We start from the raw sequence: 15,497 nt of genomic DNA on the forward strand, positions 1-15,497 counted from the left end.
TAAAAAAGCAGGACAGAATAGAGTGAAAAATAAAAAGGCAAGACAGAGATAACAACTAAAAAAAAAATGCAGAACAAAATTTTTCATCCTAGTAATAACTAAGTTCGGGTACATGCATGTTTTGTTTATCAAATGTGAATCAAACCTGAAAATTCGGTGTAAACAATATTTGTGTAACTCGCAACTCAGCTTTTAACTCGGAACTCGACTTTTGTAACTCGCAACTCGACTTTCCTAACTCGCAACTCGACTTTCCTAAATCGCAACTCGACTTTTGTAACTAGCAACTCGACTTTTGTAACTCGCAACTCGACTTTTCTAACTCGCATTTCGACTTTTGTAACTCGCAACTCGACTTTTGTAACTCGCAACTCGACTTTCTTAATTCGCAACTCGACTTTTATAACTCGCAACTCGACTTTTGTAACTCGCAACTCGACTTTTGTAACTCGCAACTCGACTTTCCTAACTCGCAACTCGACTTTTGTAACTCGCAACTCGACTTTCTTAACTCGCAACTTGCAACTCGACGATAAGAAACCCTCGGAAGATCCAGAGGGAGGGGTATAGCTAATTTACATGTACCAATTATTTAATTTTGTAATTGAAAATTAAGAAACAAAATAGTCAAGATGGTCAATTATGAAAAAATATATTCTATGTCATGAATTAATTCCCTTTACTAATTTAAATTTCCCACCAAAATCAACATAAAACTCTTCATTGTTGGAGGTGCAAACAGTCTATTTATCCAAAACACATTTTTGTCACATCGCCGTAGCAGAAATATAATAAAATTTATGGTTAAATAATTATGGAATTAGGAAGGGTCAGTGTCAGAGGACAAAATGTCAACTTATTATATCAAGGTGAGATGTTGTCATGTAAAATGGTTTTCTAGATTTGGCTGTTAAACAGCACTGTTGGATAGGGAAGTGAAACAACATGTATCTATACTGATTATTGGCTACTGCATGCTTATTTGAACTTCAAACATTGATATCAAGTAAAGACTAAGGTCACTTAGGTGGGTGTTATTCTTCCCTTTTGTGGAAGGCATTGAAAAAAAGGGGGGGGGTCTGGGTGACTGAGTTTCGATATCTGAATTTTGGGCTCTCCCTTGACACCATGTATGAGGGTAGTAATGCCCTTTAACGACAGGTGTCAAACAGATATTTTCCGCTACTGTAGGCGTCAAATTGGTTAAAATTGTTCTTCATAACTCTATGTTCATGTTTAATAACAAAAAATCGTTTTTATGAAATTTCATACATTTTGTCATTGCAAAATGTTGTTTTTTAAAAGATTTCTCGGATCGTTTTTTTAATATTCATCTTTGAACTTTGAGGTATTTGTTCTTTGAATTTTCAGATGCCACCATCTTGTTTGATATGGAAACCATTTTATACAACTGGGATGTTCTTTAAAACGATACGTCTTAGTTTAATCATGTTATTAATTCATCAATCATTCTTTCAAAATCTTATATTTTTTGTCATCTTATAATTAGATTTTATATTAACAACTAACAATAATTATTTAATTACAATGAACTGTGAAATATGCACATAACTACTAGCAACGTATATATCAGAGATACGAAACTAAGTTTATTGTTGGGTGGTAGCTTTAAACAGGCGGCTTAGTTATCAGTTAAAAACAATAGAGACGAGTCCCATTAGTATCCCGGGGGGGCCACTTCAAAAAAATTTTGGTAGGGGTGAGCAGCTGAGACATCAAGTACCCCACCCTTTTCATATATTTTGTTAATCAAAAATATATACCTTATCATATATTAATTAACATAAAACAGACCTATAGATATATTTCAATATTTTTCCCGCTCATCATCACGTTCTTGTTAAGAAGCAAAATAGTCGCAATAATATCACCTTCTTTTCCAATAAATTCCTCCATTTAAACACTTTTCTCTTACTGCCCATTTTACATCTTTCATTATGAAGATATTTCAATTCCAAAATACAATACATTTAAAAGACGTTTGGTCAGATCATAGTCAGATCAAAGATGGTATTACATCTTTTGTCTTTTGGTCAGATAAATGTAATATCACCCCAGAGTGTAACACCTTCACTAATTTTAACATGTTTGAATATTAATTAAAAACTGAAAAAAAGTTTCATTGCTGTTCCCTCGTAAAGGACGCTGTCACAATGGAATTTCTTAAAATATTTGTTATCATGTTTTATGTATACAAACCCTTGAATGTTAATTAGGTGCAAATGTCAAAATAGTTGGATTTATTGCATCTAGCACTGGCATCAGTGGAAATACCACATCAGAATAAATAGAGTTTAATTGGTTTGACAAATAACTGATGCATTTACGACTGTGGTTTAACAGTATCAAGAATAAATACGGACATCTGATTAATTTCAGACACTTATGATATAATCAAGCAGGTGATAATATCAACCTATTGATATATTTAATCTGAATTTCTCACCCTTTTCATATATCATAGAGCATGAACAAGTGACCTATTCCAGAAGCTCATCCCTACCACTAATTATATAGCAAGTGGCCCCTCCCCGAGATTAGTATAGAAAGTCCCTGTCGTCACACTCCTAAAATTACTGTTAAAGAACTTTTACTGTTATTTGACATGAAGGTACCTCCATTACAATCCTCTTTTATCATGTTTATGCAATATGGTCATCTTGCAAAACCATGATAGTTTGTCGGAAGGGGATGATAAATGGCTAATCCGTGTTAAGAGAGAGCCATATTTCTTGCACTTAAAAGATACCCTTGTAAATTTCAAAAGAGAGCAGGCTGATGCAAGAACAAGGCAGCACTCACACCCGCAAATTGTACTTCATGGAAGGTATGAATGTGTGAAATTTTGAACTATAGTCCGATCATATGTGTTTGTTCTTCATATGAACTCATACTATACATGTATGCATGCTTTTTTAATCAAAATTGTCACTTCGCAAGATTTCTTAATAGCACGAAAATCCATTAGATGAGAATTTATGTGTTTCATTTCTAGGTTAAAATTATAAATAGTCTTGCTGACCTTTCAATGATTTTTATACGACCGCAAAAATTAAAAAAATTTTGGTCGTATATTGGTATTGCCTATTGTTTTTGGTATTGGTATCGTCGTCCGAAGACATTTGGTTTTCGCACTATAACTTTAGTATAAGTGAATAGAAATCTATGAAGTTTTGACACAAGGTTTATGACCACGAAAGGAAGGTTGGGATTGATTTTGGGAGTTTTGGTCCCAACAGTTTAGGAATTAGGGGCCATAAAGGGCCCAAATAAGCATTTTCTTGGTTTTCACACTATAACTTTAGTTAAAGTAATTAGAAATCTATGAAATTTTGACACAAGGTTTATGACCAGAAAAGAAAGGTTGGGATTGATTTTGGGAGTTTTGGTTCCAACAATTTAGGAATTAGGGGCCAAAAAAGGGCCCAAATAAGCATTATTCTTGGTTTTCGCACAATAACTTTAGTATAAGTAAAAAGAAATCAATGAAATTTAAATACAAGGTTTATGAACACAAAAGGAAGGTTGGGATTGATTTTGGGAGTTTTGGTTCCAACAGTTTAGGAATAAGGGGCCCAAAGGGTCCAAAATTAAACTTTGTTTGATTTCATCAAAAATTGAATAATTGGGGTTCTTTGATATGCCGAATCTAACTGTTTATGTAGGTTCTTACTTTTTGGTCCCATTTTCAAATTGGTCTACCCTAAGGTCCAAAGGGTCCAAAATTAAACTTAGTTTGATTTTAACAAAAATTGAATCTTGGGGTTCTTTGATATGCTGAATCTAAAAATGTACTTAGATTTTTTATTTTTGGCCCAGTTTTCATGTTGGTCCAAATTGGGGTCCAAAATTAAACTTTGTTTGATTTCATCAAAAATTGAATAATTAGGGTTCTTTGATATGCCAAATCTAACTGTGTATGTAGATTCTTAATTTTTGGTCCCTTTTTCAAATTGGTCTACATTAAGGTCCAAAGGGTCTAAAACTAAACTAAGTTTGATTTTAACAAAAATTGAATTCTTGGGCCTCTTTGATATGCTGAATCTAAACATGTACTTAGATTTTTGATTATGGGCTCAGTTTTCATGTTGGTCCAAATCAGGATCCAAAATTATTATATTAAGTATTGTGCAATAGTAAGAAATTTTCAATTGCACAGTACAGGGTTCTTGCTATTGCTGAATACTGTCAGTATTCAGCAATAGCAAGAAATCTTCAGTTGCTCAGTATTGTGCAATAGCAAGAAATTTTCAATTGTACAGTATTGCACAATAACAAGAAATCTGCAATTGCACAGTATTGTGCAATAGCAAGTATTTTCAATTGCACCGTATTGCGCAATAGCAAGAAATATCTAATTGCACAATATTGCGCAATAGCAAGAAATTTTCATTTGGAGTTATCTTTCTTTGTCCAGAAGTAGTTGAATCAACTTAAATCATTGTTTTATACAATATACAATGTATATTCACTTTTACTACCAACTGATAAATTAAAACAATCTTTACCATTCAGTGATAACAAGCACTTTTTTAAAAATTTTAATATTTTATGATGTATTTAAATCAGTAGTTATTGTTGCAAACTCCATTAGAAATTTGAAATGAGATCAGTTTTGGAATAAGGGAAAGGGGAATGTGAAAAAAAATTGGTGAGGGGGGGGGGGTTCAATTTTTCTCATTTCAGATTTCATAAATAAAAAGAAAATTTCTTCAAACATTTTTTTGAGAGGATTAATATTCAACAGCAAAGTGAATTGCTCAAAGGCAAAAAAAAATTTAAAGTTCATTAGACCACATTCATTCTGTGTCAGAAACCTATGCTGTGTCAACTATTTAATCACAATCCAAATTTAGAGCTGAATCCAGCTTGAATGTTGTGTCCATACTTGCCCCAACCGTTCAGGGTTCAACCTCTGCGGTTGTATAAAGCTGCGCCCTGCGGAGCATCTGGTTTTTAATCTATAAAACTTTGTATATATGATATTCATTTCAAGTTTTGGCTAGGGCTACAGTAACAGTACGCATTTCTGCCGATAACATTGATTTTGTTACTTTGTAAACTTGTTCCTAAAGACATGCCCCATACTAGCATCTTGACCCTGGCATTACTCACTCCTATGACCCTCATAATAAAAAAAAAGTTGTATAGTGTTATCCAATTTGCATGTAAGTAGTTCAGGAACACAAGGAAGTCACTGTTTTGTCAGAAACCAGGTTTGCCAGATAATCATTCCACAGCACTACAATCAAGTAAAATTTACATTCATGGATGTGTTTCTGTAACAACAAGGTTATAAATGAATTACAAAAGAACACAGTTTGGTCAATGTAATTGAAATGGAAAAAATAGACTGAACATGAACATTTTTCAGCTGGAGTTTGTTAATCTTATTCAAAAGTTTTATGACTATAAGACCTAGTTCTATTAATCCAAGATTTAACATGTTAAAGAGAACGAAAGTAATTTATTATTAACCAGTTTGATGGGTTCACATTTAATTGTTTTGTAAAATATATTATTGTACATTTTATATTAGTACAAATGATTTTTATACGACCGCAAAAATTGAAAATTTTTTGGTCGTTTATTGGTATCACCTTGCCGTCGTTGTCTGCCTCGTCGTCGTCCGAATACTTTTAGTTTTCGCACTCTTACTTTAGTAAAAGTGAATAGAAATCTATGAAATTTTAACACAAGGTTTATGACCACAAAAGGAAGGTTGGGATTGATTTTGGGAGTTTTGGTCCCAACATTTTAGGAATTAGGGGCCAAAAAGGGCCCAAATAAGCATTTTCTTGGTTTTCGCACTATAACTTTAGTTTAAGGTGGTATGGGAGTCTAAAATAAAAATGATAGAATTTGTTCATACTTTGCCAAAATGTAGTATCTATTGATACATGTTGAAAAATATAATAAAAATGATAGGTCACTGCGCATTTTCTAAAGCTACAGCACAGGACAAAATGAAACATTTTGTATAAATTATACAGGAAAAAGCACCATTTTGTGATTAGAAACTAAACAAAATGATAGAATTGTCAAATACTGCAGGAAAAGATAGCTTTCAGACACTGCTTTGAGAATATCAAAAGAAAAGATAGGGTCACTGTACGTTTTTTCCGGCTAAAGCACAAAATAGTAAAATTCCATGAAGAATCCTTCAGAAAATGTACTGTTTTAGAGTTATCTCCCCTTAAAATGCCAATCTAAAACAAATTAAAAAAACAACCAATAATAATTAACATTTGCAAAAATAATTATGTTTATAAGTATATACTTATAAATTGGGTCTTATCAATGAAAATTCACATTAAATATCTGCATTTCTGCATCAAATTTTGCTAACTTGGTCGAAAATCTGGACCTTTGGTTCTATGTTTTTTACAATCCAAGATGGAGGAAGACACCCATACCACCTTATGACACAAGGTTTATGACCTCAAAAGGAAGGTTGGGATTGATTGTGGGAGTTTTGGTTCCAACAATTTAGGAATTAGGGGCCAAAAAAGGGCCCAAATAAGCATTATTCTTGGTTTTCGCACAATAACTTTAGTATAAGTAGATAAAAATCAATGAAATTTAAACACAAGGTTTATGACCACAACAGGAAGGTTGGGATTGATTTTGGGAGTTTTGGTCCCAACATTTTAGGAATTAGGGGCCAAAAAGGGCCCAAATAAGCATTTTCTTGGTTTTCGCACTATAACTTTAGTTTAAGGTGGTATGGGAGTCTAAAATAAAAATGATAGAATTTGTTCATACTTTGCCAAAATGTAGTATCTATTGATACATGTTGAAAAATATAATAAAAATGATAGGTCACCGCGCATTTTCTAAAGCTACAGCACAGGACAAAATGAAACATTTTGTATAAATTATACAGGAAAAAGCACCATTTTGTGATTAGAAACTAAACAAAATGATAGAATTGTCAAATACTGCAGGAAAAGATAGCTTTCAGACACTGCTTTGAGAATATCAAAAGAAAAGATAGGGTCACCGTACGTTTTTTCCGGCTAAAGCACAAAATAGTAAAATTCCATGAAGAATCCTTCAGAAAATGTACTGTTTTAGAGTTATCTCCCCTTAAAATGCCAATCTAAAACAAATTAAAAAAACAACCATTAATAATTAACATTTGCAAAAATAATTATGTTTATAAGTATATACTTATAAATTGGGTCTTATCAATGAAAATTCACATTAAATATCTGCATTTCTGCATCAAATTTTGCTAACTTGGTCGAAAATCTGGACCTTTGGTTCTATGTTTTTTACAATCCAAGATGGAGGAAGACACCCATACCACCTTATGACACAAGGTTAATGACCTCAAAAGGAAGGTTGGGATTGATTTAGGAATTAGGGACCAAAAAAGGGCCCAAATAAGCATTATTCTTGGTTTTCGCACAATAACTTTAGTATAAGTAGATAGAAATCAATGAAATTTAAACACAAGGTTTATGACCACAACAGGAAAATTGGGATTGATTTTGGGAGTTTTGGTCCCAACATTTTAGGAATTAGGGGCCAAAAAGGGCCCAAATAAGCATTTTCTTGGTTTTCGCACTATAACTTTAGTTTAAGGTGGTATGGGAGTCTAAAATAAAAATGATAGAATTTGTTCATACTTTGCCAAAATGTAGTTTCTATTGATACATGTTGAAAAATATAATAAAAATGATAGGTCACCGCGCATTTTCTAAAGCTACAGCACAGGACAAAATGAAACATTTTGTATAAATTATACAGGAAAAAGCACCATTTTGTGATTAGAAACTAAACAAAATGATAGAATTGTCAAATACTGCAGGAAAAGATAGCTTTCAGACACTGCTTTGAGAATATTAAAAGAAAAGATAGGGTCACCGTACGTTTTTTCCGGCTAAAGCACAAAATAGTAAAATTCCATGAAGAATCCTTCAGAAAATGAACTGTTTTAGAGTTATCTCCCCTTAAAATGCCAATCTAAAACAAATTAAAAAAACAACCAATAATAATTAACATTTGTAAAAATAATTATCTTTATAAGTATATACTTATAAATTGGGTCTTATCAATGAAAATTCACATTAAATATCTGCATTTCTGCATCAAATTTTGCTAACTTGGTCGAAAATCTGGACCTTTGGTTCTATGTTTTTTACAATCCAAGATGGAGGAAGACACCCATACCACCTTATGACACAAGGTTTATGACCACAAAAGGAAGGTTGGGATTGATTGTGGGAGTTTTGGTTCCAAGAATTTAGGAATTAGGGGCCAAAAAAGGGCCCAAATAAGCATTATTCTTGGTTTCACACCATTACTTGAGTATAAGTAAATAGAAATCTATGAAATTTAAACACAAGGTTAATGACCATAAAAGGAAGGTTGGGTTTGATTTTGGGAGTTTTGGTCCCAACAGTTTAGGAATAAGGGGCCCAAAGGGTCCAAAATTCAACTTTGTTTGATTTCATCAAAAATTGAAAAATTGGGGTTCTTTGATATGCCGAATCTAACTGTGTATGTAGATTCTTAATTTTTGGCCCTGTTTTCAAATTGGTCTACATTAATGTCCAAAGGGTCCAAAATTACAAAAATTGAATCCTTGGAGTTCTTTGATATGCTGAATCTAAAAATGTACTTAGATTTTTGATTATTGGCCCAGTTTTCAAGTTGATCCAAATTGGGGTCCAAAATTAAACTTTGTTTGATTTCATCAAAAATTGAATAATTAGGGTTCTTTGATATGCCAAATCTAACTGTATATGTAGATTCTTAATTTTTGGTCCCGTTTTCAAATTGGTCTACATTAAAGTCCAAAGGGTCCAAAATTAAACTAAGTTTGATTTTAACAAAAATTGAATTCTTGGGCTTTTTTGATATGCTGAATCTAAACATGTACTTAGATTTTTGATTATGGGCCCAGTTTTCAAGTTGGTTCAAATCAGGATCCAAATTTATTATATTAAGTATTGTGCAATAGCAAGAAATTTTCAATTGCACAGTATTGCACAATAGCAAGAAATCTTCAATTGCACAGTATTGTGCAATAGCAAATATTTTCAATTGCACAGTATTGCGCAACAGCAAGAAATATCTAATTGCACAATATTGTGCAATAGCAAGAAATTTTCAATTGGAGTTATCTTTCTTTGTCCAGAATAGTAGTTGAATCAACTTAAATCATTGTTTTATACAATATACAATGTATATTCACTTTTACTACCAACTGATAAATTAAAACAATCTTTACCATTCAGTGATAACAAGCACTTTATTTTACATTTTGATATTTTATGATGTATTTAAATGAGTAATTATTGTTGCAAACTCCATTAGAAATTTGAATTGAGATCAGTTTTGGAAAAAGGGAAAGGAGGATGTGAAAAAAGGGGGGGGGGGGGTTAAATTTTTCTCATTTCAGATTTCATAAATAAAAAGAAAATTTCAAACATTTTTTTGAGAGGATTAATATTCAACAGCATAGTGAATTGCTCAAAGGCAAACAAATATTTTAAGTTCATTAGACCACATTCATTCTGTGTCAGAAACCTAACCTATGCTGTGTCAACTATTTAATCACAATCCAAATTTAGAGCTGAACCAGCTTGAATCTTGTGTCCATACTTGCCCCAACCGTTCAGGGTTCAACCTCTGCGGTCGTATAAAGCTGCACCCTGCGGAGCATCTGATTTTCAGTCCATTTTATTATATAAAATTTATTAATAAATTTATTTGCTCGAATATTATATTGGTTCAAATTAGATAAACAGATGCCTTTTCTTGACTGATTGTTATTTGATTTTTGTCTGTTTTCTTACTGAACCATATTGTAGGGATAGGTTGGGTGGAAGGGATGTGTATTGTAGGGATAGGTTGGGTGGATGGGATGTGTTCTGTAGGGATAGGTTGAGTGGATGGGATGTGTATTGTAGGGATAGGTTGGGTGGATGGGATGTGTATTGTAGGGATAGGTTGGGTGGATGGGATGTGTTCTGTAGGGATAGGTTGGGTGGATGGGATGTGTTCTGTAGGGATAGGTTGGGTGGATGGGATGTGTTCTGTAGGGATAGGTTGGGTGGATGAGATGTGTTCTGTAGGGATAGGTTGGGTGGATGGGATGTGTATTGTAGGGATAAGTTGGGTGGATGGGATGTGTTTTGTAGGGATAGGTTGGGTGGATGGGATGTGTTCTGTAGGAATAAGTTGGGTGGATGGGATGTGTTTTGTAGGGATAGGTTGGGTGGATGGGATGTGTTCTGTAGGAATATTATAAAGTGGCTAGATGACCAACATGGATTGAGTTTTCAAACATGTTAGATCTTAACACATGTTAACTTGTGTCTGTCCTTAGTATCGTCCATTTTATATCATTTTTAGAGGTGTATGCCAATATCAATTTATTTGAAAATTAAATTGGAGATATAATTTTATTACTTTGGTATAGTTACCAATTTCTGCCATTGAGATAATCTAAAATGAAATTTATCTCTACATGAATCTGGTATTTTGATGACTTATACAATCATCGTCATCACCTCCATCAACAAAAAATGTATAATGTTGTGACCCCTCACCACTGCATATAATTTTGTGACCACTGCATATAATGTTGTGACCACTGCATATAATGCTGTGACCACTGCATATAATGTTGTGACCACTGCATATAATGCTGTGACCACTGCATATATTGTTGTGAACACTGCATATAATGTTCTGACAACTGCATTTGATGTTGGCACAACTGGATATAATGTTGTAACAACTGCATATATTGTTGTGACCACTGAATTTAATGTTGTGACCACTGCATATAATGATGATCATCAACATAAGGCAGTCATGGCGTTCCATAGTATTGACATAAAGCATTGTCATGAAAGAAATTTTATTATTTTTACAAATACAACAGCTTTTGATTCCAATTTTCATAAAAACTTAAGATGTTATCTGAACTATTCATGAAATTTTATGTTTTCAGTTGAAATAACTGTCATGTAACTGTAAGTTATACTTTGTTGACATCCGATGACATTTTCGTAAAGCTAACTTACCGTTACGTGATAGTTATTTTGACTGAAAACATAAAGTTTCATGAATAGTTAAGATAATGTCTCAATGGCAAAAATAGGCTTCCATACTTTGGAAATATTGTATATGATTTTGAATTAAGTTCCAGTTGGAGTCGGTACTCTTGCTAGACCATATATTGTTTTATCCATTTATAAGGGTCTTAAGGGAGTCATCTGTTTGTATTAATTTATAGTCATAAGTTGTGTAAATCTGAACATCTGATCTATAATGGTTTACTTTTATTAATTGTGACTTGGATTGAGAGTTGTCTTATTGGCAATCATACCACATCTTCTTATATATCTATTGGTATGAACACTTGTAAATTATTCTTGAAGACCCTGTATTCACTTAGTTGTGTCATTTAACAAATATCTCTCAATTTTTTATGCCCCACCTACGATAGTAGAGGGGCATTATGTTTTCTGGTCTGTGCGTCCGTTCGTCCGTCCGTCTGTCCGTTCGCCCGTCTGTCCGTTCGTCCGTCTGTCCCGCTTCAGGTTAAAGTTTTTGGTCAAGGTAGTTTTTGATGAAGTTGAAGTCCAATCGACTTCAAACTTAGTATACATGTTCCCTATGATATGATCTTTTTAATTTTAATGCCAAATTAGAGGGGTTACCCCAATTTCACAGTCCACTGAACATAGAAAATGATAGTGCGAGTGGGGCATTCGTGTACTGGGGACACATTCTTGTTTTTTTTTTATATTTGTCTTCTATCTATTGTGTCTTTTTAGCTATTCATCGACAGCATGGTTTAGTGTGGTCTATCGGGAAAACCATTCAACTGGAAAACATCAGTTTACTTGATGGTCAAGTAGAAAACAACTCACCACTGAAGCTTGGAGAGTTCCAGTAAGTTTACATACAAAAGAATGTCAAATAACCTGCTTAGAATTCTTTAGTCATTTGAACAATTTTCACAATTAAACACACATTTTTATATCAAAGAAAATTTTTGAAAAATTGATTTAAATTAGAATTGAACAGTAAACATAGTAAAATATATAGGATGTGAAAGAGATGAAATTGATTTTGAAATTTAAATCCAGTTCTTTGATTTATTGGAAATATATCAAGAAATATAAATATTAAATATTAAATGTAGACTTTCAATTCATTGTCTTATAAAACTGGTCTTTCTTGGAATAATTTCCATAAACCTATTGTCTACCTCAAAATTTAGTTTTATATCTAAGAAAATTATTCAGGCTATAATTTACATGTTTGATACTTTCCAATCAGTCTATGCATTTAAACAAAATAAAAATTGTACTTAAATGAAGATATTTAAGTAGTAAAACGTATATATATGTGTAAATAGTTTATAACTGAATCATATTGGACTTTTGTTTTCTGAGGTAAACTATTTCCTGATCATCTGACAAAGTGTTACATCCTGACAAATAGCACGATTAGCTTGGTCATATATATACTTCACATGTCAAAATATAACTTCATCACAAGTTAGAAAAACTTTACCTGGCAGTGTTACAAATATTGAATTTATTTATTATTAAAACAATTTTAATTTAACACTGCTTTAATTTATAGAATGCATTAGGTGATCATCAGAAATATGTCAATATATACATAAGGTCAATGTTAATTAATGGAGCAGACTAATTCCTTTTTGCACTTGCCAAAAACCAATAGCAAAGGAACAGTGCTGTATTTGCTGTTCTTCATCTGTATAAAATCAGTGTCTTCAACAATGAGAAAATCTCTCAACTCACTGAAATTAGCACTTGTTTAAACACAATTCTTAGCTATATATAAAAAAGAAGATGTGGTATGCTTGCCAATGAGACAACTGTCCACAAGAGACCAAAATGACACAGACATCAACAACTATATGTCACTGTACAGCCTTTAACAAGGAGCAAAGCCCATACCGCATAGTCACCTATAAAAGGCCCCGATATGACAATGTAAAACAATTCAAACGAGAAAACTTTATAACTGACTATGGGGTATGGGCTTTGCTCATTGTTGAAGGTCGTAGGGACCCTATAGTTGTTAATGTCGATGTCATTTTGGTCTCTTGTGGTTGTGGATAGTTGACTCATTGGCAATCATACCACATCTTCTTTTTTTATATATGAGAGTTAGCATCAAAAGTCAAAAGCAGTTATACATGTACTTGTTTAATATTTTATTTTGTACAGACATGATGTACAGTCAGTCCACTGGAGCAGTAATATTGGACCTAGTACCTGTTATTTATCTGTAGTCCACAGTCAGCATGTATCATTATGGAAAGTGGATGGAGTGGTACCTAAACTTAACTTCAAACAAGTTAGAAAGCTCAATGTACAACCAATTCCACAAGGTTAGTTAGAAAGCTCAATGTACCACAAATTCCACAAGGTTAGTGAAGGAAGGAAATATGAAAAAAGACAATTTAAAGGATACCAAATCTTGTAATTTTATTTAAAATGAAAGAAATAGGTAAACTAAGTATATGATGATTGATTTTATTGTGTAGACTTTGTAGATTAACTGTCAATCTTCATAAGAATCAGGTAGGGGTGAAAATATGACTAATAAACACCCACTCAGCTTTACATTAGTTTAAGTTCAGATTAAATTAAGGGGAGATAACTCAATAACATGCTATCTTTCTAACCAAAATTTATCTGGATAATTCTTGCCAAGGGAATAACTATTCACCAAAGTTCAAATGAAGTAGATGTCAGCAATTTTAGGCAACCGTTTTGCCTTCTAAAAGTTAACAGCCTATACTTAATTTATAACAAAACAATTTACAAAAAAACCAAACATGATGCATGAACCAATGTCAACCAACAATAGGCTCCTGACTTGTAGAAAGGCACATAAAGAATATGACTGGGTTAAACATGTTTGTGAGTGCTGAACTGTTGTATTATTTTAGGGACAGTGGTGTAACAGTGCAACAAAAAAAACAAAAACTATAAAAATCAGTTGGAAAAGGCTTAACTCGTCAGATACATACAAATAAAAAAATGTCTATAACAAAAAAACAGAGTGGATGCAGAAGAGAACTTATTCAACCCCCCCCCCCCCAAAAAAAAAAAGTACTGATCTAAGAGTACTCCCTGTTACTGACAGCTAGTTCAAAGCCAATAACAAGTAAAGAAAAAAATCATGTATCTTAGACTAAAATAACAATCTGTATCCATTCAATGGATTAAGTGTAAAGACATCATTGCCATTCAGAGAAAAACATGATTTTGAAAGACTGGCACTTAAGTTGTGTACTGGTTGTAATATCTAAATGCATACTGGTAATGATAGTACAATTCTTAACTCATTTACAAAGTATCCATGGAAGAAGTCTTGCTATAGATATTTCATTGAACTGGTCCGTAAACTTATTTGAGGTACACAGTTTGAAATTCAATACTTTTCTAAACAATGTGTTGTACACTTAGATCTCAAACCCACATCATATGTTTATTCGAGAGCCAATGTGAGGATAACACTTTTAAAAATAGTCACACAAATTTTAGAAATAATGTCTATATCTCTATATATATTCAATATGAATAAAGAAGATTTTAAGTTATAAGTAAAAAAACCAACATTTTATTTTTATTTTTTAGGTTGTTTATGGAATCCAGATAGAGATATTTTATGTGTTTTAGCGAAACAACAATGCAGTTTCTTCTTTAACCATACAGATGATAAAGGAACCTTTGCCTTCTCTCCTCTAGAAGAGTAAGATTTATATTACATCAATCATACGTTAGTATATGAAATGTTCAAAATGGATTAACCTTTCTATAAAAAATTTCGAGACCACTAAAAATGTAGTATACATGAGTAGTCCTTAAGATGGGCATTCATTTGAAGAAAAAACCCAGCAACAAACCACATAAATACAAAGACATAATACTGGAAAGAAAGTTTTGAAAATATGTTTTATCTTGGTATCTTTTATACAGATTGCAATTTTTTGGGTTCAAAAATTTAAGACATCAATAAATTTGTTAAAACCTTCATGGAATGGTAATCAACTTTAAACTTTTTCACTGACAGCAGCAATTGCAGGCAAACAAAGGATTCTGTGTCCTAAAAGTGAAGCCATGTTGCAATAATCAATGTCATGTTAAATTTTTGAAAAGTACATTACAACACTTAAGATTTAAACTTTATCTGAAATGGTTGCATTTTAGAAACTAATCTTTCCAATACTGTAGATTCAGAAATTATTGCGTGCATTTATTATGATTGTGGTTTTGTCATTTTAATAATTTTTTAAATTTCTTTTTTGAAATGATAGAAATGAGTTTTTTCAAAGATTGTAAATCTCTATAAAAAAACATTCTGATAATGCAATATGACATGTGACATACCAAAGGAAATGTTGTATGATACACCACTTTTCATTGGAAGATGTTTGTCTTCCATTCTAAGGTTGAAGTTCA

At 32.5% G+C, this 15,497-nt stretch overlaps 1 protein-coding gene across 2 annotated transcripts in view; it reads left to right on the forward strand.

Moving 5' to 3' along the window:
- The first annotated feature begins 710 nt into the window (after positions 1–710).
- Positions 711–15,497, forward strand: part of LOC134686919 (WD repeat and coiled-coil-containing protein-like) — a 66,804-nt gene continuing 52,017 nt past the window's right edge. For both annotated transcript variants that reach the window (XR_010101693.1, XM_063546768.1), the window contains exons 1-4: positions 711–869; positions 11,823–11,940; positions 13,254–13,417; positions 14,673–14,787. Coding sequence is in view for 1 of the 2 variants with exons in the window: in XM_063546768.1 (XP_063402838.1) it covers positions 815–869; positions 11,823–11,940; positions 13,254–13,417; positions 14,673–14,787 (452 nt within the window). In the remaining variant the exon portion in view is untranslated. The remainder of the gene's footprint in view (positions 870–11,822; positions 11,941–13,253; positions 13,418–14,672; positions 14,788–15,497) is intronic.

The sequence above is a fragment of the Mytilus trossulus genome, chromosome 10, assembly GCF_036588685.1.
Source record: "Mytilus trossulus isolate FHL-02 chromosome 10, PNRI_Mtr1.1.1.hap1, whole genome shotgun sequence".
Lineage (NCBI taxonomy): Eukaryota > Metazoa > Mollusca > Bivalvia > Mytilida > Mytilidae > Mytilus > Mytilus trossulus.